Raw genomic sequence first — 26,509 nt, 5'->3', positions numbered from 1 at the left:
TCCTGAATTAAATTTGGATATTTCTAAGAATGGAAGAAAGAGGTATTTACAGTGGTACCTTGGGTTACAGATGCTTCAGGTTACAGACTCTGCTAACCCAGAAATAGTACCCCAGGTTAAGAACTTTGCTTCAGGATGAGAACAGAAATTGCACGGCGGCCGCGGCGGGAGGCCCCATTAGCTAAAGTGGTACCTCAGGTGAAGAACAGTTTCAGGTTAAGAACGGACCTCCAGAATGAATTACGGTAAGTTCTTAACCCGAGGTACCACTGTATTGAGTTGTAGATTATTTGGGGAAACTACTAGGAAAAAACCTGTGTTTTTAGATTCATTGATGCATGTTTACCAGACTTACATGCTTTAATTTTCAATTTGTGATGTACATGCTCAGCAAACTACAGTGGAGAATAAAATGTGGCTTTGTAGTAAGTTTAATGGAATGATGGCATAAAACTAGTTGAAATGCTCTTTGGGCAATCTAATATCTGGTTAACATGTAGTCTCTAGGGCTGTCACTTGATTTAGAAAAGCTTACCCAATTAATCATCTGAGTTTTAGTCAATTAATGTACCGGTAATTAATCAATTAAACCTGCAGAAAGCATGCATTCTGAGAGTGTGTGTAAATATTTACGAGAAATGATAAATGTAATATAATTTCTCTCCAGTGTTTGTTATTCAAAGATGTCTTACACACCTGCTACAGTGCTAACTTTAAAGTTGCCTGCCGCCCAACTTTTTCCTGCTGCCTCCTCTCTTTACTCCAGTTTCAGGTGTTGAAGAATGGAGATCATGGTGGGAATGGCCTTTGCTACTGATGACACCAGTGATGACTGCCACTCCATTTGTAGATGAGGCATCTGGTATGAGACTGGTGGCAAGCCAGCACTTTTTCCGGTGGCATCTGCCACTACAAATTCCACTAGCTGTATTGAACTCACTCAGAACACTATCCGATTCCACCACAGAACCATGCTAAATTTTGCATACTGCATTACCGGGCGGGGATCACCCATGAAGTCCTGTTGCAGCTCAATGGCAGCACTCTCATGGATATTGAAGAACTATTGTCCTCCACCATGCCAGAGACTAGCTTGGTCAAGGATGCTGTTGGGCAACAGAATGATCAATAGGCCAGCAGCACCCTCAATCTCTCTCTCTCTGGCCCAGTACAGGTACAGAGTTTTTTAAGCCCACTCCAAGGATTTTTGGTACATGAGACAGTATTTCAATGGACAACACCCTCCTTCATCCTCCACTCTAGCCTGGTGCTGTACTGACTACCCAGGTGCACACAGCTGAGATAGGTCAGGCCCACCCAGGTCACTCATCCAATTCTTGGATATATTGACACGAGGCAGGGTTCATTCCTTTTTAATATTATTGTCATCCTGAAAGACACACCTCTTCAAAAAAACACAACACCTGTTTACAAAAAATGGCAGGAATTTCTGAACAAAATACATGTTTCGATAAATAACTTCCAGCTGCCCACAAAGCCATGTAGCATCTCTCCTTTGTTACATCTTTGTATAATTTATATCATTTCTACTGCCTCCGTTGTAAGCAACCAGAGCAATTATTGTTATCTGCAGGAAAAAATAGATTTAGACAGAACAATGGAAGTCATGGAAATATGGGAGGGGGGAAAATAGATACTTCATAGAACTAATGATGCTGTTGTGACGCACTGACAACTCAGGAAGTAAAGAAAGATGCTGTATTGTTGAATGCTGGTTTCTAGCTCAGGATGTCGAGAGTCTCCAAAGAAAGAAAAAGTGGTTTTTGTGTGTGTGTCTGGATCAGTCTCCAAAAATGGCTTCTCATATCCTACCTCATATGTTTGTAAAGTTCTCTGTTTTAGTTTTTTATAAGTCAAGGTCAACATCTTGAATATTATTTAGAAGATAATAGGAATCCAGAGCAGACACTAGCTGCTGCCTACCCCTATCATCTAGTGCTTAACAATACAATAAATGGCATAATGGGTTTTTGGAATTCATGTGGTGTGTTTTTTCTTCCTGCACAAAACACTGCTGGAATAATGCTGGCAGGCCTAGTCAGTTCAATTACCTGTTTTAGATAAGCCAATCATTACTGTGATTATTTTGTATTGTTTTGCAGTATTTTATGCTGTGGATTGCCTTGATATTTATGCGAGTGGGCAGTATAAAGGAATTAAATGCAAATAAATATGACTACAATGAAATTAACACAATGACTTTTTAAAATACAGGTGTGTGATTACAAATGAATGAATATTATGTACTGTATGTACTAATTAGTATTAAAAAGAAAGCAGTGAATTGATGGTGAGTTTGTTTTTCAGCAATACCAAAGGGATTTAGTCTGACAGCAGAACCCCAAATATACCCTGATTTAAATGCAATGTGATGTACAAATTGCAAAGTATTAAACTTCATGCAAATCACAATCCTAATTAAGATTTACACAGTGTTAATACTTCTGGTGGCAAGACAGGGCATGGTTCTTAGAACACTCCACTCTACTTATCACTTCCATATTATTATGGAATTCCACAAACATCAGGCCATCCTTCTGACAATTTGAATTTCCCCCAGATTTGTATTGTGTAAAAGAAACTTGGTGAGATGTGGGCAGGTGCTACCTGGGAGCATAGCACAAATTGGAACTGTATTCCAAAATGGGGTTTTAAAATAGAACATAAAAGATTATTATAAGTTCATAAAATGAATGTGTTCTTAAAGTAACAATTGACTTGCAGTTTTAGTGAGATAAAGACCAAAGTTAAAATTAAAGGGGATATTTTGGTCTTGAAGTCGGATTCCCAGTATATTGATGCTGAGAAAGAGTGGCAGTGATATGAGAAGAGGAGCATTTGTGTTGAGTCTGAATTCCATTAATGTGGGAGAGAATTTGGAAGGAAAAGCAAATGTATGTTCTAGTTCAGTGTATGTTTCACAATCACTCTGGAACAAATTTAAAACAAAGCTGATTTAAGCTTTGTGTGTTTATTTCTGGAAGGCTCTATGATTAAAACCTTGGTTTTCTGTTTGGATGCTTGCAAAACATATATCTGTAACTTCATGTTTAGATACAGATATATGCTCCTGTCAGAGAGGATGGGATGAGAAAGAGTGTTTCAAGTCTGCCTAAAGCCATGCCATCTGCCCTTGAAGACACATTCCTTAAAGTGTTTGGGGACAGACTGTGGTCACTCAGTGCAAAGGTTATATCATTCTGAACATGTTCCGAATTACTTCTATGTACAGTATTATTGTTTCATATGTCCTGTGATTTAACTCAAGGATTGAAAAGAGATTTCTTTTGCTGAGCCCTGGCAACCACAAATTAGAACCTGCTCTGAAGACTCAAACAAACAGTGGCTGTTCAAAATAATAACATTTTTCTCCTTTGCAGGAGAAGCCTCTAAAACTTGACACTGTACATCAGAAGCAATGTTGAAAATGCTCCAACTGGGAGTAAAATAAATGAATTCACATTATGGTATATGAAAAAAAATTGCTTCCTCCATCTCAGCAATGCACAAACTTTATAGACAGAAGATTTGTGAGACTGTCAAAATATAATATCTTAATCTAGCCCTAAACAGAAAAAAACCATGTATTCTGTTTGAAGCTGTATTCTAAAAGCAGGCTTCAACAAACAGAGTACAATCCTATGATGTATCACTCTACAAATGTGTTGTGGCACTGCTCTAGTCCTTATTGTACTTCCATTGAGCTTTGATCGTTCTGTCTTTGTTGTTCTCAGGCTTCGCAACATTATTAGAATAAGAATTGGTGTAACTCAAGAAGCACAGCTGCTTCTATGTGATGTTCATTCACATTACCATCCCCTCACTTCCCTTATATCTGGTTTGTGGGTAACCATGAAGGGTTTTTGACTATGTAAACTTCAGGCACAACTGTGGTGTACCTAGTTTGTGAAAACTTCTCACTCTTTCCCCATTCTGGTGTCAAGGAATCTCTTCCCTTTCCTGTCCAGATATTATGGAATCTTCACAATCCAGATGAGGAGAATCTGCATACGTTCCAGCCCAAAGCAGTTTGATCGATACATTCTGTTTCTAGCTAATTAGGTAACATCCACTGTAGCATCAATAGGGTCCCTCTTCCCCTGCTATTTGACTTAGTAGGGAAGCTTTCATGAAGGAAAATAAGGCTGCAACCCTAACTTAACTTGGGCTTACTTCTGAGTAGAGATGGTTAGGACTGCACTGTAAGCCTATCAATGACTACTACTCATGATGGGTATATATTACCTCCAAGTAAGAGGCGACCTGCTTCTGAACACTCCAGTTGCTTGGGATCATGATTAGGAGAGTTCTGTTGTGCTTATGCCTTACTTGCAGGCATCTGGCTAGACCTCTGGTCTGATACCAAAGTGTTCTGAAGAGCTAAAGCCAGGATGGAAGCAATAACTAAACTAATCTATTCTTTTCATATGCATTTATTGCTGTTGCTTTTTATTCTTGAGAGCTATATTGCCAGCTATGCAAATGTAAAGGATCTGTACTGAAACTGTTCAATATAGACTAGCCTAGGGAAATCATGGCAAATAATACTTTGGCTCATTTGACCTTGGAGAAAGCACTCAAATGTTCTTTCAGGAATAATCCATTTTCACAGATTTGATAATCCTCCACTTCTTGTTGTGTATATTGGATCTGTCATCTAACTCTTGTCCGTGAGCCAAGGATTTAGTTCTTTGTTTTTAGTCTGTTGTATTCCACATGCTCTTAGGAATGCTTTCATTTGTTTTTTGGGTGTACTGCATTCACTTCTTCCTGTGTCCGTGGCACTCTCTCTAAATCTGTGGTGGAGACTTGGGGAACTTGCAGCCCATATTATCAGGTGTTTTCAGCCTTTGCTGTTTTCCCACCTTCTTTTTGCAGCTGTTGAAACCTGGTTTTAGACCAGCTTGGCAGTGAACCCCTCATGTAGTTCTCCTCCTGCAGGTGAGAGTGGGAAGAAAAAGTGTCTGCCTTTTCTCTAAGCCCGCAAATGTCCTGTACCCTAGCTTTTGCTATTGCTTTTCTACTCGGTAGTTATGTGTCCCTGCAGGAGAGATTTCCCTTGATGGAAAATGCTAATTACAAATCAATAAATTTATGAGGAAAGAGGCTGGAATAATCGTGTGTATCTTTGGGGGTTTGCCATTAATTTTTGTATCTCCTTGAAATTGATAAAGCAAGTTGGTTTGATGCAGGGTCCTTAACGTTGAACAAATCTTTCCATTCATTGGCAGCGCGATCTGTGAGAAAAGCAAAGATGAGCTGGCATGTTGACATTTCGGTCCTGTTTGCTGCACAGCTCTCAGAAAAGAGTGCTGCTAAAGGCCAGAGTTTTTGCTTGTTCAAATGTTAGTACCAGGAATGGTGAAGGAAGAGAGACAGCTGCTCCCCACTCCCGCTTTACAAGTCCAAAATTCTGTATATTAATCCCAGCTGACAAATGCTGAATACATACCAAACAAGACTTTGGTATTTATAGAATGCATATAACAATTCAAGGAACAGGCCCTGCAGTCAGCATTTCAAGCAGCAAACTAATGAGATCGTTGACAGCTCACTCTGATTTTTTGAAATTGTTCTGTGTGTATGGTTCTTAGGGAAGTGAACCTCTGTGGAATAAATTGCACTGGCATACTGTGCTCAAGTGATAGTGCTCTGCTAAACCATAAAGAAGCATGTAATGCCAGCATTATAACAGTGTTTTGTTTTCTACAGATTGTAGTTCAGTTTTGTCATGACTTGGGCTAGTAAACCGTTAAATCTCATGCTGTCCTATTCCAATCCACTGCACTCTCGACAGATTTTCAGCACACAACTTTTTTCTTCTTCATTATATTTAACCCAGGATGTAGTTACCATGCGTGGCTTTGTTAAACTGTAGTTACTCCTTGGTAGTGTCTTGCTTTGGTCTAGTAAATACAGTAACCCAGGCTTCCTCAACCTCTGCCCTCTAGATGTTTTTGGCCTACAACTCCCATGATCCCTAGCTAGCAGGACCAGTGGTCAGGGATGATGGGGATTGTAGTTTCAAAAAACATCTGGAGGGCTGATGTTGAGGAAGCCTGCAGTAACCCCTGTACATAGAACTGCAGCTGGCATTGCCATCTGTCAACCCAGAACTCTTGTTGTCTGTCTCTTTAAAATCTCTATGGTAACAAGAAAGCACAACAGTTGCTGGGCTTCCTGTCCTGTGTTTTTCACTGGTCCCTTTGCCGTTCCTCCTCCTGTGCTTGTGGTAATAAGTTGGACTTCAGTTTTGCCCCATAGCAGATGGAGGCGTGGCAAGATGAAGGGGCCAGTGGGGAAATGAGGTGGAAGGCCCAGTGGTTGCATCTTCTCCTCAAAGACTGCCTCTCCCCACATGAGAGAAAAGCACTAGGCCTCTGCCAGGTAGCCTAGTCGGCTCATTCGATCTACACAAGACAAGACACACCAGATCTTCTGAAACACAGTGTCACATTCCTATGGATATTGCTTGCTGCAATGTGGGAGGCCAGTGTGTGAATCTGTCCTAAAGTTTAGAGTGTATTCTGTTCTCCTCAAAATACAAATGCAGCAAGTTGCTTAGAAGGGGTTGGCATGCAACACTTGCTGTTTAAGAAATGACAATAGTGCTTCCATCTCTGTGTGGTGCTGCATATAATTGTGAGGATTCTGTGGTTGCCCTCCCCCCTTTGCACTCCCACTTTTTCTCCTTATCCTATTGGATTGTCCTTTTCCTTGCACACAGAGTAAACCAAGCCTCTGTCACAGAGCTGGCATAAGTGATGCTGAACTCCTAGCACAGAGGGGTTTGGCCTGTAACACAATTTGAATATGCCGTATGTCAGCTCAGTCATTGTCTCTTCAGGCTGCTAAGAGTATTTCAAAGTAAAGCACCACAATGAAAAAAAAGCAAGAGTGAAACTGTTTTTCATTTCTTACAGCAATTTCAGGCATCTGTCTGAACCTTACTACAGCAGTATGTTGACATTTGAGTGACCTTGTGTTTCTCTCTAGGAGATGGAAGCCCAAGATGAATAGTTGCCCTTCCAAAGTTATTTCTGTCATATTCAGAATAAACACTTCTAAACAGCTCTTGAGGCTTTCCTTCTAGAAAATACTCTGATTAGAGGATCTGTCAAATAAGGGACAGAGCAACTACTATTGCCTGCTTGAGTAGCACCCTCAACATACTCTCAGACAAATTTTGTGAACAAAGAGGAAGCTTCAGGGGGACCATGACAGCTGCTAACATTTCATTTATTTGTTTGTTTATTGTATTTCACTTTCCTTCAAGGAGCTCAAAGCTCTTCCCCCCCTCCCCATTTTATCCTCACTAAGCCCTCCAAGGTAGGTTTGGATTAGACGCAGCAACTGGCCTGCGGTCGCCCAGTGAACTTTATGGTTTGAGTGGAGATTTGAAGTTTGATCTTCCAGGTCCTAGTCCAACTCTCTGGCTACTACCTCACACTGCCCCCATTCCGCCATGCACCTCAATATCTCATCCAGTTCCCCCCACATGATTGTCTTTTTTGACTGTCCACATTTTGCCTCATGATGTTTCTGGATACCAGGGGCGCTCTGTGCCCCACAGCTTCTTCTGCTTCCATGGCAGGTGGCATTTGTGATCATCTTCCAGCCCTACAAATGATGGGGAAGATCAGTTTTGGGAACTTTGTTCCAAAGGAGCCACTGTCCCTGTCAGTGAGGGCACAGCAGAATCTTCCTTTTATAACTGTACGCAGGTCTGCTCTACTTGATGTGACGTTGGTTTGGATTGTATAACAGCTCCTTGTTGTCTTAGCTTCTTTTTGCTTGCTGCATGAACTCAGCTGCCATGTGGAATGATCTGAAGCAGCCTCCAGATGGTGTCTGTGGTACGTGCCTTGGTCTCAGTTTCATATATCAGTATGAAATTCACCTGTGGGGGGATTTTAAAATAAGCTCAATTGGTGCTTGATACACCATTAGTTCCTCATGTTTTCATAAGGAGGTGGCAGCTCCAGGGCTTTGCAAATGAAAAGGCTGTGTGGGAAACTTGATGAAGGATATGACTTTGTGTCTCATATACTGAAACACCACCTACATCTTGAAGTATGAAAAAAACATTTTTGAAGGGTTTGTTGAACCTTCTTAAGAACGTGAAACTTGGAAAAGTGCAGTGGGTTTAGCCTGTAACATAGTTTAAACATTTACAGTGGTACCTTGGGTTAAGTACTTAATTCGTTCCAGAGGTCCATTCTTAACCTGAAACTGTTCTTAACCTGAAGCACCACTTTAGCTAATGGGGCCTCCTGCTGCCGCCGTGCCTCCACTGCACGATTTCTGTTCTCATCCTGAAGCAAAGTTCTTAACCCGAGGTACTATTTCTGGGTTAGCGGAGTCTGTAACCTGAAGCGTATGCAACCAGAGGTATCACTGTACTGTGAAAAATGTTAGCAATATTTTAAATGTGCACCTAAGAGCCCATTAAACACTCAGGTTGGCTAACTCTCTTCAGGTGTTCTCTGGAGCTGCATTGGAGTAAAAAAGAGGTTAAGAGATGTCAAAATGAGAGCCTCAGCAATATACTTCCTATAGGTAAAAGTCACTGCTCCCTTTCCATTTATGTGCTTAATGGACATCTCAGGTTGGATTTGAATGTATGTACCTTGAATTGTATGTGGTTCAAATATAACTTGCACTCCCTTTAATATACATAAGCCAGAGGCCCAAGGGGCAAATATTTCATATATGAATGCAACCACCTGGTTCCTAGTCAAGTTAGACATCCACAAGGTGGAATGAAAAACAGGCCCTGCATGTTTGATTCTACATGCAATATTGTGATTTTAAACAGAATTGTGTTGCAGAATTAGTTCAAGGGATCTTATTTTACATTGCATGCAAAGTGTGTATGTGTAATACATTCATTTTCCTCTACTAGAAGCTATTTGTAGCATCTCTACTATAGCTAAGTAATTTGCATTATGAATGAAATACCTATTCAGTGAGTGGATTCTTATGACAGAGAAGCATGTAGCTTATTGCATAATGTTCACAACTATCTGCAGCTTCTGACTAACTAGCCAACCCCCAGACTGCAGACCTCCCACAGCCACTTGGGAAACTGGAGGAGCAAGGAGCTGGTAGCAACAAGCATAATTGTGTGGCCAGACTCTGGACTGCTGCTTCCCCATGTCATTATGGGGACTACACAGTAAGCTTTTGAGTGGGTACCACATGACTCTGCTGATCTGCTGAAGAGGACAAAACATGCCTTGCCTGAAGGAAATTTTGACTCGTCGCGGATGATGACCTAATTACAAAGCCATCTTAAACGCCAGTTAACTCACCTTTGAAAAAAAGAAATAGAGATAATCAACAGCACTTTGGGTGAAATGGAAAGGTGAAATCTGAGTTTCAGTGTAAGGAGTTTTAGGTTATACTGACTAAAGACTTTTAGGCTAAATCAGTTCGTAAATGGACAGAAAGTGGTCCCTTTTCTTCAGTGGTTTCTGGAAGTTTGTAATGGAAACAACAGCATTGCAGAATTTCCATCACTTCTGATGTTACAGTATTATATGTGATGTTAGATGTAGCTCCCAGAAGAGCAATGTGACACTGTTTAAAATGTGACCTCAACGGTTTTCTTCACCTTTTATTGCTAGAGAGTACAAGCCACCAGTTGTAGATTATTTGCACTATTCAGTGAGGGAAATGCATCTCACCAATTTTTGTCCCATTCATGTCAGGCCTATATTTTGCTGGATGACTCGTTAGCCTGGATCATCTCTCAGTGTATGTACGTTGCCGTGGCGGACTTTCGGTTTAAAATTTTTACTGGCGCTCTGTGCAACACCAAAATCCGGTGCCTCTTCTTGCCATTCATGGTTCGTCATTGTTGGGCACCCCCTGTGGTACCCTCTTGGCTCAGCACTCCTGCGGGCGAGCCAGTCATCTCCCCTAAATCTGCCTCTGGTCGGTTGCCACATTGCTGAGGGAGGATCTGTGTCAGCTCTAAAGACCCAGACCCTCACTTCAGCGCTGATAAACTCTCTTTTCTCCGAACTAGCTTTGTGGAGGTTTTCTGAAGATAGAAACCTGTATTTTTGAAATGACAAGCTTCCCTTCAGTGACTAATTTGACCCACCAGCCTCTGAATCTCAATCTCTGCATCAAGGAGTCCAGGAAAATGAAATCAAGGGGCCATTAGTCACTAGCTCAAGGCGGAATGGCTGCCCCTTTGACAATAATAGTGGGGTACTGGCTTCCCTGCAGAGAGTGACCTACTAAAATAATAGAAATGTACTTAAGGCCCAGTTCTGACCTCATTTTTGCCACTGTTGCTCCTACAGGATACAAACATTAAGCGAGTCCATAATCTTTTACAGGAAATCGTTTGGGAACTGATCAGCTACTTAGCAGTGGAGATTTGCTGTTTGAGAAATGTAGTATATCAGCACTAAATAAGGTTACCTAAGGTGCTGCGGAAGATCTCTTGTGACCAGGATAGCAATAGCTTATAAATCTGGTGGTTGTGTAAGTATATCAGAGCCCTCTGGCAGGCAGGTTTGAGGTTAATTCAATTCATTACCGGTCATTCTATCCCTTTTGCACTCCCAGCTTGTCATATTGAATGTCAGAGAGAAAGAAGTCCCATTAATCATGCAAACACTGTCTGCAGCAAAGCTTTGCATTGCACAACTGTGGGATGTACCAGCCCTTTCAACAAGGTAATGGCTCTCTGGGCCAAACCAGACATGACGTGGGAGAATCGTGAATAAGATCTCGCATGTAGTTAACAGCTGATCTGCCATACAGTTATTTACTCTTGTAAAGTTTGGGATTTGATTTTTCGCACCATTCTCTGGATTTAGCTTTGAAATGGCTAGATGGGATTCATTCACTAAGTTGTGTTATTTCTTACATTTTGTTAAGACTTATCTGTTTCAGAAGGCCTTGAGTGGACTGTCATCTGATGGGCTTTAGCTCTGTGCTAGCGCTTTTAATATATTGCTGTTTGGCAGATTCTGGAACACCTTTTCTTTGCTTTGAAATTGCACGTTTTTAAAAAAATGGCTCAGTTTGGACATTCTCTCTGTGTGTATGGTGGGATACGTGTGAAAGATTGCCCCTTGCAACCATGCCTACAGTGCTATCATTCCCTGACTCTGACACCTGTACACTTACATTTTTTTTATTTATTGAATTTTTGCCCTGCCCTGCCTCCCCCAAGTTGTTCAGGGTGGCAGATTTTTATACAATTTAAAAACAAAAAACAAAGCAAAAACATTTTAAAACAGATCAAAATGTTCTGATAACACTTACAATTAAAAACATATTTCCATCCAATGATCTCAGTGTTTCCATAAACAGTATTCTTAAGCCACCGAATGTTTAAAAACAAGAATGTTTTTAATTTCCCTCATAAAGTTAATAATGATGGGAGACAAGCACACCTCACTAGAGAGGGCATTCCACACCTGGGAGAGCACCACTGAAAAGGCCCTGTTTTGCTGTGGTTATTACAGTAACTTGATCCAAGTGATCCAAAATATTGCAGAGCAAGGGTTTGCATATATAGTCACCAGGATGTCAATAGTGACCATAAATCTCTTTCCGGCAGCAACCCTCCCCTGGTTGCCCACAATGAAATGAGAGATCCTTCATCTTTCCTGAGTATTCCTTACACTCCAGAGGATTTCGAGAATGGGGGGGGGGGCAGGCGGCAGGAATAAGCAACAGAGAGAAGCTCTGGTAGACACACACAGAACTTGGTGGTAGGGAGAGGTCATTTGGCTACTATGTGCCAAATAATTACTATGTGTTTAGAGACACTTGGATTATTGCTGCTTCTGAGTGTCTTTAGGGAAGGGATGGTCAAAATTTGTGACGCCTACAAAGAATGGTTGTGTAATGCCAACAAAAAATTGTGGAACCCTGTTGCAGAGTGTTGGTACAAAATTCCTGTGAACTACTACAGTGGTACCTCGGTTTATGAATTTAATCCATTCTTAAACCGAAACAGTTCTTAAACTGAGGCGTGCTTTCCCTAACGAGGCCTCCCACCACGGGTGCTTTTCCACCATTTGGATTCTGTTCTTAGACCAAGACACTATTTCCGGTTTTGCAGAATTTGTAAACCAAATCGTTCTCAAACAGAGGCACCACTGTATAGATAACTATAGAACAGCAAGTTTTTCTTCTGTGGTTAGATGAGTAAATTCTGCTTTTATTTATTTATTTATTTATCTTGGCAGCGTTTTAGATGATGAGAGCAGCAATCTCCGACAACAAAAGCTTGACAGACAGGTGAGTTTGTAAAAATTTCATTGCACTTCATTGGTTATTTCATGTTGATAGCTGGAGCTTGCTTAACTAGATTTCTTAAGTATAAGACAAACTTCCTCTTACTGATATTCACAACTGGTAACTTTTAGGTTTTTTCCATAGCATAAATCAGTGCTGACCAATAAGCCACCGGGCTCTTTAAAACTAGGTTTGTAGTTTTGCTGTGGATATGGACAAATGACTCATAAATATGCACTATCTACCATCATAATATAAACATGGAGACATCTGGAATGAGAGATCCATACAGCTGGAAAATACACTCCCCTTCTGGTTATAAAATCTGCTAAGGAACTGAGAACTGAAAGACGGTAATTGTTTAATGCTCAGCGAAGATCACTGTTACCCTGGGCTGCGATGTTGATACTAGCTTTCAAATTTGTCTTTGATACAAAATAATATTTGGAATCTAAATTGGAAAATCAGATATCCCACCCTCTCATTTTGGGCCCAGTCAGCATTTTCACGTGTTCCATAATCAGGCCACAGTGCTCCATTCTCCAGGTTAGGGGTGTGATGTATGAAATTACTTCCAGCCACCCCTGAACAAGCATGGGTCACTTACATGGTCTGATGCAAATAGTTATTAGTATGTTTTCCGGAATCATCACTAGCAAATGGCTGCAGCCCGCTTGCTTTGTGCTTCTCAGGGCTGGGGTGTGTGGATTGATCTGATGGATCATGCAATTGTTGCAGAATCTCTGTGCTAGATTAGTTGTAGCGTTGGGAAAGACTTTTATGCATTTCACAGTGCAATTCTCCCTGTGCCTATTCAGACATAAATTCCATTGATTCAGTGGCTAGGGAGTTGCAGCACATAGAGCTTAGATCATAATTATAATCAGCATAATGCAGCAATAATTTTAGTTCCTATATTTTATTGCTTTCCCAATATTTAGTATAAGCGATTTTAAATCTCAAATCTGACTATCAGTAGTCAAATATCTCTGCTCTTATCACCATAGGTATTTTTGCTTTTTAAAGTTTTTAAAGAGGCTCTCCATAAAGAATTGCTTGCGTATCTCCACTGTACATAATATAGCAAAATAAATGCTTTGATACAGAATTGTGGTAGGAGGTTGATGTCAAATTTAATATTGTTTGGTTCAAAGCATCTTGCTGAGACACCCAGAAATCATTCCAGAGGCCTACAGGTTCCTATTTAATCTAATGAGGAGCTCTCTCTGTGTGTCACTGTGTGTTTTCCCAGCGAGCATTACTTGAGCAGAAGCAGAAGAAAAAACGTCAGGAGCCACTGATGGTTCAGTCCAATGTGGACAGCCGGACAAGGGCGCGCAGAATGAAACAGTCAGAAGAACAAGCACCATTGGTTGAATCTTACCTCAACAGCAACAGCAGCACCATTTATAATGGTATGTGTCCTAATTTACGGCAAAATGTCAAGGGCAGGGAAAGGATCAAGAGGTGCATTCGAGAATATGCTGACAAGAATTTTAGGAGAAAAAGTAATATAAACTGGTCTAAACATAGGCATCAGAATTGAATATTTGTTCCTTTTTACACAGCAGCTCGGCCTCCCTATAACTCTTACTTCAATAATCCATCAAATAGTATTTTGATTATTATTCTCCCAGTGGAAAGGGTTTGGGGGGGGTTTAGCTCTGTCAATCTCTGTCAGATTGAGCCATCTATCTTCCTTCTGAAATTATTCAATCATTCACCATTTGTGAGAGGTGTTCCATTCACAGTTGCAGAATGCACTGCTGTTGTTTTAGCAATGAATTTCTCATGGTTTTTAGCAAAAACTAGAACTACTACTTTTCATAAAATGGAAGAGGACAACTTGTCAACAGAATGTACATTTCCTTTCCATGTTCTGTAGAAAGTTGACTGCACATAAAACTTTCAGGCTTTTTGTCCACTTTCATAATCACTAACTGCCCCCACTCCCCAGTTAAACTTTTAAATATAAAAATAAAAATGCACCATCAGTAGTTGAATGTCTGACTGAATAAATCTTACTTCTTGGTACACGGTTGCTGTCCTCAGCCTTTCAATCTTGGCAAAGAATGGTAAATATACATACTTTAGTAAACATTATGTGCGACACTGCAATATCATGCAGTCCAAATGACCTTATTAATGTGAGCATACAATTCCTTTGCTCGCAGATTCATTTTATATGCATGTTCATTACATTTTAGTTTATAATTATGCCATCATTTGCTTCAACTGCAGTAAGTCTGAGACAACCCTTCTCCCCTTCCCACCATATGAAAATCTCAATCCCCTAAAGTATGTATTTCCTTGCAAAATATTACAGGGAAAATGTTATTTTTTTACAATAGCCTTTTAGAAAATTGTTCACTTTTCCCCTTTAGCATTCCTCAAAAGTGTTTTTTAAAAAAATACAAAATTAAAGAAGCATTTGAATTTCATTAGCCGTTTTTAACAGCAATTTAAATGTACATGGTGTTTGAATATTAAATGCATTTGACTTAGTCTCAGCAGCCTTTTCTTCAGTTACATTTATAAATTGGAAACCACACTGTGAATAGAACTTCTGTTTGGATTAATGATTTGCATTTTGTGGCTCAGCAAATGTTGGTATGCATGTGCACAGAGGAGAGAAGCATTAGGTTGCGTCCAGCACTGCCATCATTGGCATAACTTCTCCATCCTCTTATCTCTCCTACGGTCCCCTGCACATGCCAAAATATGCTCTGTAATGTTGAGGGACCCGATTTTGGCATTTGGGGGGTTGCAGGCAGAGGAGAGGAAGGTGGAATCCTGTTGCGTGTGTCTGATCATGCAGAGTGGGATGCAACCCATTTTTCCTATGGAAAATGTGTTGGCTCAAAATACATTCAGTTCCTGTCTGCTTCTTCCTTCCTTTTATATAACGGTAACTTGCAAAATAAATAAATAAATAAATAAATAAATAAATAAATAAAATAAATGTATTTCAGATGAAAAGTTTTGGCTGTACCTTGTTTAATTTTGAGTGCCATTTTACTTTGAGCCATAAATGACATCAGTTTTCCACCAAGTGGCAAGTTTCAAGTTACCAATTCAGTGGATGTTTGTGCACATTCTATTAATGAGCATTAGTTAACACTTAAAATGTTTCAAATGTTTTTATTCACACAAGCAGGGGGAATCTAACAGTTTTTGACATGCTATATATGAAACAGTGTTTTAATTTACATTTCAAGATATGAGAAAATTTCAGTTTTGTTAACCTATAATCGAAAGCATGGGTTGATAGAGAAAATTAAATGGTCTCTATTAAAGAAAACCTACCTTTTTGTTTCAGTTCATCCTCCTTTTTGTGTTAACAAAAGTACAGTTAAAACTTAATAGCTTTCTATTAAGTTTTTCAGTAGAACAAAAGGACCTGGGTACAAATTTAACATGAGATAAAATTGTTCCAGAAAACCTTCACCTAGAGAGGAAAATCTAAGGTTACAGAAGAAAGATAAAGAAAAAAAAATGTTCTGTCTTTATCAAAGGACACCAGCATAGGAAAATGTCAAGTCAAAACATTGTTAACAACCAGCCAGGTTTTATCAGTACTGCGGGATGATAATGAGTCAACATTTACAGTGGTACCTTGGTTCTCAAACTTAATCAGTTCTGGAAGTCTGTTCCAAAACCAAGGCGCACTTTCCCATAGAAAGTAATACAAAATGGATTAATCTGTTCCAGACTTTTAAAAACAACCCCTAAAACAGCAATTTAACATGAATTTTACTATCTAACAAGACCAGTCACAGAATCAATCAATCAATCAATCAATCAATCATAAAACAAGCCACGGTCACAAAAATGAAAAAGCCACACAAACTAAAACCCCAAAAATAGCAAAAACAAAAGTACCAAATATCACCTCAGAACACTGCAATCAGAAACGGAAGGCTTTAATTATGATTTGGGGGGGGCTTAAATTTGCTGGGCAAGGGTAAAACGGGATGAAAAAAGCCTTAATTACTATGTGGGGGACTCAAATTTGCTGCACGACAGTGAAAACGGAAGCTCAGGAGCATGTTCAACTTCCGAGGCAAAGTTTGAAAACCGGAACACCTACTTCCGGATTTGCAGCGTTCAGGTTCTGAGTTGTTCGGGAACTAAACTGTTTGAAAACGGAGGTACCACTGTAGTAAGATTCATCTAAAAATCAAGAAAGGAATCGAGTGAATTAAAATAATATTTCACGCTATTTACCAAAAGGAAAAGAAGCTGCTCTTCCTTGTCATTCAAGGCTCATTTAAATCAGCCTCCCAGACTGATGTTTAGCATGATACATAGGGCTAGGTATTCTATGTGCCAGCAGAAATCTCTTCAGGGTAAAACAAAGGCCTCTCCTTTGCACCTTGTGGTTTGCAAAGGCAGAGCTTCAGTTCCATGACAGTCATTTGTAGCAGGTAAGATTTGGAATGAATGAGTTCACACAAGTGTAGACTTCTCTTCAGAGAAGGCTAATTGGATTCTGCATTACTGTCTGGGAACTGCCATCAGTGCCGGAGGGAGAGAGCAAGCTCCAGAGGGATTCCAGAGAGCGTCCCGGGATGGGGAGAGGCAGCCCATCTTCTGGGGAAGAGAATCAGCGTAGCACCAGTGGAGAAGGGGGGCAGATGGGGGAATCGGCGAGGCGGTCCCATGATTCCTTGCCGGGGACCAGCGGGGAGAGTAAGGGTCCTCCGCTGCCTACGCCCTCCTTGCGCAGAAGGCTTCCGCGCAGGGAGAGTAGGAGGAGACTAGGCATCAAAGAGCTTCTTTGCTGGAAGAAGTTTAAGAAACGTCCACTGACGGATTCTGCCAGCGATTGAGACAGCCACGGGCGAGTGGCTGTCCGGACAGAAAAGGTTCACTCAGGCAACCCAGCCAGGTGTTGGCACCGGCTTACGCACGAGCAACCCCTAGAACCATTACAATTACATTCACTGCTGATTTTTCTCACTTGTGTGATTCATGCTTTGCCTGTGTTGCATTTCTGTCCACTTGGAGGTTCTGCTACCCCCGCACCCTGCTTGCCTCTTGAAAGAGAGTGTGCTGCTCTGCTATATGGCAGTAGCTAACAAGCCAGCTAGAACTCGGCTGCTGAGAAAAAAAACCCTATTGCTACTGGGTTCTCCCCTCATTACAGAAGGCATTTACACTCTGTATAAATGCCTTCTGTATTTCATTTCATTTTGTGTTCTGGATGGAGCGTTCTGTACTCTCTATTGCTTCCACATTGACAGGTGACTAGAAGCCTCATGCCACCATCACAGCCATGTGTACACTTGATCTCTGGCCATTTCCTCGACAGAGAATTGCACCCTGGGACAACCCCAGATGCTGCTCGCCTAACATAATGGAGCCGCAAAGCCAGAGGCAGGCAGGGTTGGTTGCAGGTATATATTCCTCGTGGTCTTCTCTTTCAGTAGGCTGATGCAGCACAAGAAGTCCTGCACTCTGTGATTTCCAGAGGGCAGGGTTAGAACTAATGGATGGAAATGGCAAGGAAGCAGATTTTGGCTAACTAGCAGGAGAAACTTTCACAGTATGAGCTATCTGGCAATGGATGAGGCTGCCTTGGGAGATAGTGGGCTGTTCTTTACTGGAGACTTTTAAACAGGGGTGGCCACCTGCCAGGGATGCTGTTGTTGCACCCTACGTTTCAAATCTTGCACTGAGTAGGGGGTTGGTTTAGAAGACCTCCTGGCTTCCTTCTAAGCTTGACATTCTACTGAGCATGGCTGAAGCATTCCCAGGAATGAATTGCTGAGGTAGCAAAAAGGAATTGAGGACAAGGTGGGATTGCAGTACATGGAGCGGCCACCTACTATGGTCCTTTCCAGGAGATGAGGAATTCTGCTCAGTTCTGCCCACCTGTCAAATTCGGCCTGCGAGGCTGATCCTAATAAGGAGCAAAAAAGGTTCTCCGTCCCTGCCATAGTTTATTGTTCTACTCTAAGTGTCAATTTATTCTGCTGAAATTATAGGGTACTCTCTGTTTCTCTTTTTTGAAAATCTCATTTGGCTGCTTTTATAGCAAATAATTCAGTTTTTAATATCTCCCATCCCACCTATGTGGATTCAAGGCATCAATATGTGCTGGAGGGACATATGGTGGAGCAGCTTCATGACACTGCCCCACCTCATGTGGTGCTATGGACAGTATGGATCAGTCCTCAAACCTAAAGTCACATGAATTGCTAAGCTCTGCCTCAATGAAATTTGACATATGTATTAAAATTGAAATTCAGGCTTTGACAAGTGCAGAGAAAGTGCCACCTTTGGAACTAACTTCTCAAGCTGCAGCCCACAGTATTTATTTATTTTGCTTCTGGCTATTCCTAGTTAGTTGAGCAAACTGCTGAAATAAGAAGTGCCAGACAGTTTCTGTGTTTCTTTAAAAATGCAGTTTAGGGACACATGCAAATCAACTCATGCTTTAGACACCTTTAATACACATTTTTATAATTTTTGCAAGGCCTCACCAAGATTCCTCAGTGGAGCACTAACAGAGCCTTCTTGTGAGCACACACAGAGTCCCTTTTCAAGAAAATTGGATAGTCCCAAATGCATTTCAACACAGCTGGACATTGTTGGAGGGATGTCCAGACCAGGCATAGGCAAACTCGGCCCTCCAGATGTTTTGGGACTACAATTACCATCATCCCGACCACTGGTCCTGTTAGCTAGGGATGATGGGAGTTGTAGTCCCAAAACAGCTGCTGGGCAAGTTTGCCTATGCCTGGTCCAGACTATGTGTGTGACTCCAAGAAAGAATTGACAATGATGATGATATTCGGATGTGAAATGGACCAACTATTGAAAGTCATCTTGCAGGAAACACCAGGCAAAACAATAGATACACACAAATCTATGTGTCTGAGTGACCTGAAAACCTAATCATTCATTGCTAATAGATGCTGCAATCCACACCAGATCACCAAGCTTGTAGGATGCCATGAACCACCGATGGGGAACCTGTGGTCCTCCAGATATTGCTCGACTCCAACTCCCATCATCTGACCATTGACCATGCTGGCGGGGGCTGATGGAAGCTGGAACCCAGCCACAGCTGATTGACCACAGGTTCCTCATCCCTGCCATAGAGGAAATCCTGATATGACCATCCTTCATCTTCCTCTTTGTCAAGGAGCAGCGGTTCCTGGAACTCTTCCTGTTACCATTACTGGTCATTGTTGCAGTTTTAGAACTTCCCAAATATAATTAAATGGCTTTATATGAATGCCAAGTCTTTTACTCAAGGCTGCTTGCCATTTGAATCTTATTTCTTTAAAAGGACCCTCTTTTGGCAGCTTGAACATCTTAGCACTAATCCTAAACTCTAAAAAAAGCAGAATGTTAAATCAAAGACGGAACTAGTGTGGAGTTCATTTTAATGGTGCGCAGAAGCTCTGACTTAGGAATATTGCAATTTAGGCTGCCATATTATGCACATTTACTTGGAAGTAAAGCCCCATTGAATTCAGTGGGATTTGCTTCCAAGTGTACGTACTTGTAATTGCATTGTTAGTGAGCTCTGGAGTTACATAACATTACCAGTTTTTTCTTTTCTGTACTTTTATGAAGGTGTGTGCATGGAGTGGGGATTGGAGGATCAGAAGAAGCAGCCTGCCAACTTCTGTTTTTTACTTCGTTGTAGAAATATTTGTTTGTATGTGTTTCAAATAAGTAAACTGACAATATGAAACTACAGTGATTGTTTGCTTCACAGGTTCATGCAGGTCTAATGATTAGGCCTGCAATCCTTTGCACATTTACTTAGGAATTAGTTCCATTGAACATAGTGAGATTTGCTTATTAGCAGGCATGCATAGATTGAATTGCAAAGAAGCTGAATGGGTTATGCCAGCACAAAAGCTTCTGTGCTTAATTTTGTTACATTTTGAGTTGATGGTCTCTCATTTTTTTCTGTTTTCCTCTTTGATAATTTGCAAAACATGTTTAGATAAAGCAGAGGAGAAGTGAGACAAGAAGACCAGATACTAGCCAGTAAATTTACTTGCTGCTGGGGACTTTTATTTGATGCTTGAAAGGGCAGGCTGGTGCCCCTACATAAAAATAAGTTGACTTGTAGGTAAATGCTGCTGCTTGCAATTTGAAGTGGCAAATTTGATGGAGACAGTGTCCCTTGCAGCATCCCTCCAGATATTATTAGGAACATTGCAGGAATGTTAGTACATTTTTAATAAGGTGCTGTTTCCCCCCAGAAGAAATCTTAGAAATGGAGCCTTAACTGATGATATCACAGGGGACCATGTGCACATGGCACTCTCAGTTCTTCTGATGTCCTTGGACATAGCAGTCAAGGCTGGTTCACCCAGGCAAAATGTAACACAGAAAGGGATTGCCATTTATTTTACTAGCAGCCTAAAGGTAAAGACGGTAATATACTGTATTTTTAAAATATCGTTATAAACCTGCAGTCTTCTACCCTATACTGTCTTCTTTCTCTGGAACTGACTTGATATATATATAAATACTTTGACAATCTGCCTGCTTGCTTGCTCACTTCTTGTGGCTTCATAGTTTTCTCATTTCTTCTCTCCTCTGTTTTTCTCTTTATGTTTCTTTTTGGTTGGGGTGTCTGGATTCTCTCAAGCAGTACAGGAGCCTGAGCAAGAGGACGTAAAGGTGGTAGCAGAGTCACAAGCTCCAAAGTCAACTAAAAAAGCCAAGGCAGCCACAGGAGGCTGCCAAACTGGCAACATCAGAAAGGAGAAAAAGGGGAAGCACAAAGGTTAGCTGCATGCTGCTGATTATTAAATAAGAATGAGACAAGTCACCATATGTTTATACAATGGCAAGGGGTGATTTTTTTTTCTTTCATATTTTTCCATTCAAGCTACACATTGTCCGAAACCTATATTATATATATGTATAAGCATTCAATAGATGGAGTTTGCATTGTCCAGTTGAGATATCAAGTGCACCCAAGTACTGATATTTCCACTCCTTTAATTGGTGGTGTTAAGTAAGGATTTAATGCTTACCACTTTCCCAGAAAGCCTCAGGGCAAGCTACAACATGTATAAACCAAAGTGCAAGATTCCAGTAACAAAGCAATAATATAACAAGTCCCTGGTGAATGCTGCCCACAAAATCCTAGCTTAACCCCGTGACTCAAATCCAAATTAGAAATGTTTTCAAGACTTTTGAAAAGATACACATATCCACTCTCTCTGCCGAGTCTCCAAAGAGACGTTTTAAATTTATTAGCTACTTGCCACATATACAGAGTGTAATTATTCATTATTTATGTATTTTTAATAAAAAAAATTATAGCCTCTCTGGGTGGGAAACAATAAAAGCATATGAAAACAGAGTGCGTTCACAATGAGCAAAATTAACAAAATCCATCAGATGCAGCAGATCAGCCCCAAATCACAGCCACACATTAAAAATTATCAAAAACTTAGGCAAACAATTGTATTTTAAGCTAGTGTCTAAATAATATCAAAGTCAGTGCCTGCTGAATTTCAATAGGGCTGTTCCCCTGGCTTGTTCTAATGACATTTTTTGCCCATTCCATCTACCATGGAAAGCCTAGATACAGCTGTATCCAAGCGCTTGTATTTACTGATTTATCGATTGCATTTTTGGGAACATATTTTCCTATTCCACATAAGAAAGGCCAGTGTTTGCTAGTAGATATTTGGGTTCACCTTTGTGGATATGGGGGTGGACTGTCAAGAGGCTTTCAGACTGGGCTGCTTGACTGCATCGCCATTGTACCTATTTCTCCATGTGCAGCATGTTGTGCATGAAGACATGGACGTGAAGCTCCACTCTGCCAGTCATTGTAGCAGGATTCTACATGTGTCTGTGTGTGAATGAAGAGCAAAGGATCTGCTTGTTTTCTGAGCACAGTTGGCGCTTGTGACAAACAGAACAGGACATGTGACAGACTCCACTGATCTGGGTGATGCACGTGCCCAGCATTCATTGTCACAACCTTGGCAATCCCAAGATCCAAGTTAGATGTGACATTTGTCACACAGGTAGCCCATGCACAGTTGATTTTCAAATAACAAATAGCCTGTGTGGGTAGCAAACTGGATCAGACCTGTGGTGTTGGGAAGAGGTGGGCTTCCCCTCTTTGTCTCCGTTAGAATCCCCCAGCCTCCACAAGGTGAATACTTAGGTGTTGGTTAGTCATTCTTATAGGGACCATGGCAAAGTCTTGGCTCCCACACCTCAAAATACCACAGTCCTGATTTAGCTCTCTCACACACCCTGAGTCAGGGGTCAGCAAACTTTTTCAGCAGGGGGCTGGTCCACTGTCCCTCAGACCTTGTGGGGGGCTGGACTATATTTTGAAGAGAAAAAAAACAAAAACAAATTCCTATGCCCCACAAATAACCCAGAGACATATTTTAAATAAAAGTACACATTCCACTCACGTAAAAACACTCTGATTCCCAGACCATCCACAGGCCGGATTTAGAAGGCAATTGGGCCAGATCCGGGCCCCAGGCTTTAGTTTGCCTGTCCATGCCCTGAGTTAAAGAAAATTCAACAACAGAAGGGCAAAATGAATGACAAATGCCCTCTACTTTGCCATTTAGTCAGTGTACACCTAAGCTTCCCATACTGCTGGCCCTTTTTCAACTGTGCTATCCATGCTGCTCTGCTAAGCCCTTGGCCTGGAATTTGTATCTAGAAGGGGCTGTTTGTAAACCTCAGCCTTGAAAAATTGTGCATCAGGAATGCAGACTTGCGAAGTGCTGTCTTCCGTAGTGTGCCAGAAGGCAGGGATACCCTGTATAGGCAGTACACCTGCTTTTCCAAAATCTTCCGATTATCTGAAAATCTACCTAGTTTATGCAGAGGAATGAGATTATACTTGGCATGGTTTAGGAAACAAGCACTCACTTGATTTCTGAATTTGAAAAGGCTATTCATTTTAGCTGAAGCGCTGGTGTATTCTCTAACTCTATATACAATCGTCCATACAAAATGCTGATTGAATGATTTTTGTGTATCTCGGTCATGAAAGGCCCCTCTTACAAATCTCTCGGGACAGAGCCAAGTGCTGCAGGTGCTCTCCAGTGTGGCTTTTTCTCTCACTGCAGTGGCAGTTCTGGGTCAAAATGGCTGTAGTCCTAATTAATTAAATCTAGACCCAATTAATTAGCTTTTTTAAAAAAACTATATTGTCTGTGAAAGTAGTGTTTACCTCAACTGGACTGGATTTAAGGTTTTGGTTAAAAAATAATACCACACTCAATGAGGAAGAACTGTGAATGCCTAGTCTGTATTTCTCAAAGAAATTTAGAGACAAATGTTTGTGATTTTTGTTTAAAACAACAAGCCGTGCTTTTAAGGATGAGCAGATTAGAAACTATGTGTTGTTTTGAATGTATTTATTTTCATTAAGCTTATGTATTAATATTAATGAATGTATATACTGTAACTAACATTTTTGGTTTTGGTAAAATATTTAGGACTTTCCCCCCAACTTGCACTCTGTTTTTTGACAGTGAGATTTTCAGGCAGCGAGATATTTTGGGGGTGGGGGGGAGTAGGATGCAAAGGAGTAGGATAAAAAGTTTCATATCCAATACATTTTGGACTTGGCTCCTTGGGCATATTCCTCTGCCAACCCTGACCAATGTTCTTCATCAGAGTAGCCCCCATCTGCTCAAGAGCATCAAACCACACATCAGGCTAATAATTCATGTTCCTGGTTTTTAAAATTTCACAGTCTAATATCAGGAAAAGATGGAGAAGGGAAAAACAAAAACTATGCAAACATTTTCTGGAGATTTTTCTTCACACATTTTGGGGATAAGACTAGCATTTTAATTTTATTATATATCAGTTGCGTGTTAGTGTCTCAGTTGCTCCAGTTGATTGGAGGGCTTCTATCGGCATGGAAGTAGGTCTCTATCGTTAATCAAATGAGGTTGCATGTGCATAGGCAAATGTGTCTTGCATCTTTGTGGACCGGCCAGCATCTGGTGCTCTGCGCAGAGAGCTAACGTTGTGCTGTTAGCTCAGTTATTTCCCCCCACCACAATCCTTATTATCCCCACAAGTCATCTGATTAGTAGACTTCATTTGTTTTAAAAGGGCTTTTGCTTGTGCAGCTCCAGACATGTTATAGTGAGTCCTCCCCACCACAGTTAAAATGTCTCACCCCCACAACTAGGATCGAAGAGAATGGGAATTTCCCTTCCACGGTTTTGCTTTTGGTGTCCATTTACTTATTTATGGTCACAGTTCATTTGATAACTTAACAGATACAGTAGGAATGCATAGTTTGGGAGTTCAGTAACTGGTAGAATTCTAATGGCTGAGAGTTTGCACAAAAATCACAAAATTTATTTTGTATATCATATGCAGTGTATCCCCTATTTGGCGGGACCCTGCGGTGTGCTGTTAGAATTCAGCTGTACTCGGAAACAGCATGTTCCTAAAGGGTTTTCATGCATTTAGATGATGTAAGACTCCCATTTCATAGTAAGGCCAATCTCGTTGGGCTAAAAGTAGACCAGGTTTTATGAATGATCAGCTAATTCCGAGCTGTAAACTATTGAATTATACATGAGCAGTACTCAAAGTCTCTCTTGTAATAACTGAATGCAGAACCTTAAATGTAAAAACCGATGGTTTTCTGAGTGGCTTCGTGGCTGATGACATTGCATTCAGGACAATGTGATAAAGATGAACACCAGGGAAATATTAGGCATAACGAAGCTGCACTTTCATAAAATGAGAGAGAAATGGTTAGTTACTGGATGCACCTAATTGTTTGTGCAGGCTGATTGCATTCCCTGTGTACTTACAGGCCAATAAAGAGCTATTGCTTTGGTGCAGTGCATAAAAGCTCTCATTAGAATTAGGGATAGGTTATCCAGCCCTCACAATGCACATTAATAGAAACCCTGCTTTCTTCTTCTATTTTTAAGTCTCCATTTCATAGCCAGGAAAATAATAATTGCAATAATTTTCAAGCACAAACATTACCTTGTCTCAGCTATATGATTATAATGCCATCCTTGCTAGATCGCTGATTAAATATATGCTTTGGAGTCCTGTAAATTCAGTTAGTTGTGGCCATGGATGTAAGATGACACATTAAAATTGTCCTTTTGACCTCAGAGCAATTTAGCTGTAGTGATTATGATTTCTGAAATTAGTTCTGTTTCAAACTCAGTCAGTCGTGAGCATGCTACTTTGGAAAGAACAAGGAATTACAAAATCCAGACAACAAGAAAACTTGTTAACTCCTTAAGTGCTGTAAACTCCTTAAAATGCACACTTAAAATCCCAAGAGTGGTGTTCCAGAATTGTAACTGAGCAGATTGCAATTCCAATAGAATAGTTTCCCTCTACTAGGGCAAATGGACATGTTCTTATTATTTAAAACAACTAAGATGGGGGCAAGCTTTATGGTATCCCAACTTCAGGGGCACATCCAGACCAGAACAAATTCGTTAATTCCCTCTGACATTTATGCCTTACCTCAGAAAGATGCAGAAATGAATTAGAATGACTTGCCAGGTTGCCTCCTTAAGGGTGCAAGTTCAGCAACAATGAAATCCTCCTACTTTCAGCCAGGGCAACTATCCAAAAGGGATGAGTGCAAAAGATGTCTTGTGCCTGAGTAGACAGCTGAATAATAGGAACAGACTACTCTTGTACCAGAAGAGCCATCAAGGCAATTTCCCCTACTAACAGAAGTCCAGTCAATAGTTGAGCCAGATACCAAGTCCAAGAAGAAACCAACTTTAAAAAAAATAATCTAGCAATGATCAAACCCAGACAAGACAATAGAAATCCATGATTGAATCTCTTCACAAATATTTTGGTGTGTTTGTGTGAGAAATCCAGATTGGGACCATGGTGGTGTGGGAGAGAGGGTTAGGTCTCCCTGCCACCACCATTTCCCTGATAAAAATGGTTTGCTCCAGAACTGCTGCTTGCTGTATGTATGCAAAACTTTATTAAAAATAAACCAAGTGACAGAATTAGGAAGGTATGCACGGGGCAAAGGTAAACATATTAGTAATGGGTAAGACACACACACACACACAGAGAGAGAGAGAGAGAGAGAGAGAGAGAGAGAGAGAGAGAGAGATAATACAGGAGGTGGTGAACATAAATTGCATAGAGATGTGACAGCAGAAGTCTCCTATCCAAACCAGTTGCAGAAAGCCTTAGGTTTCCATCCTGTACAGGTTTACCTGGG

General features: G+C 40.8%; 1 protein-coding gene across 3 annotated transcripts in view; it reads left to right on the top strand.

Annotated features, from left to right (window-relative positions):
• Positions 1–26,509, top strand: part of TUB (TUB bipartite transcription factor) — a 119,000-nt gene that overhangs the window by 72,592 nt on the left and 19,899 nt on the right. For 2 of the 3 annotated variants that reach the window (XM_053392139.1, XM_053392150.1), the window contains exons 2-4: positions 12,243–12,294; positions 13,544–13,706; positions 20,918–21,052. In XM_053392139.1, the coding sequence (XP_053248114.1) occupies positions 12,243–12,294; positions 13,544–13,706; positions 20,918–21,052 (350 nt within the window). The remainder of the gene's footprint in view (positions 1–12,242; positions 12,295–13,543; positions 13,707–20,917; positions 21,053–26,509) is intronic. The other variant, XM_053392159.1, reaches the window with a different exon arrangement.

Source organism: Podarcis raffonei, chromosome 1 (assembly GCF_027172205.1).
Source record: "Podarcis raffonei isolate rPodRaf1 chromosome 1, rPodRaf1.pri, whole genome shotgun sequence".
NCBI lineage: Eukaryota > Metazoa > Chordata > Lepidosauria > Squamata > Lacertidae > Podarcis > Podarcis raffonei.
The sequence above is the reverse complement of the archived record's forward strand: the minus strand, read 5'-3'. Positions and strand labels throughout refer to the sequence as shown.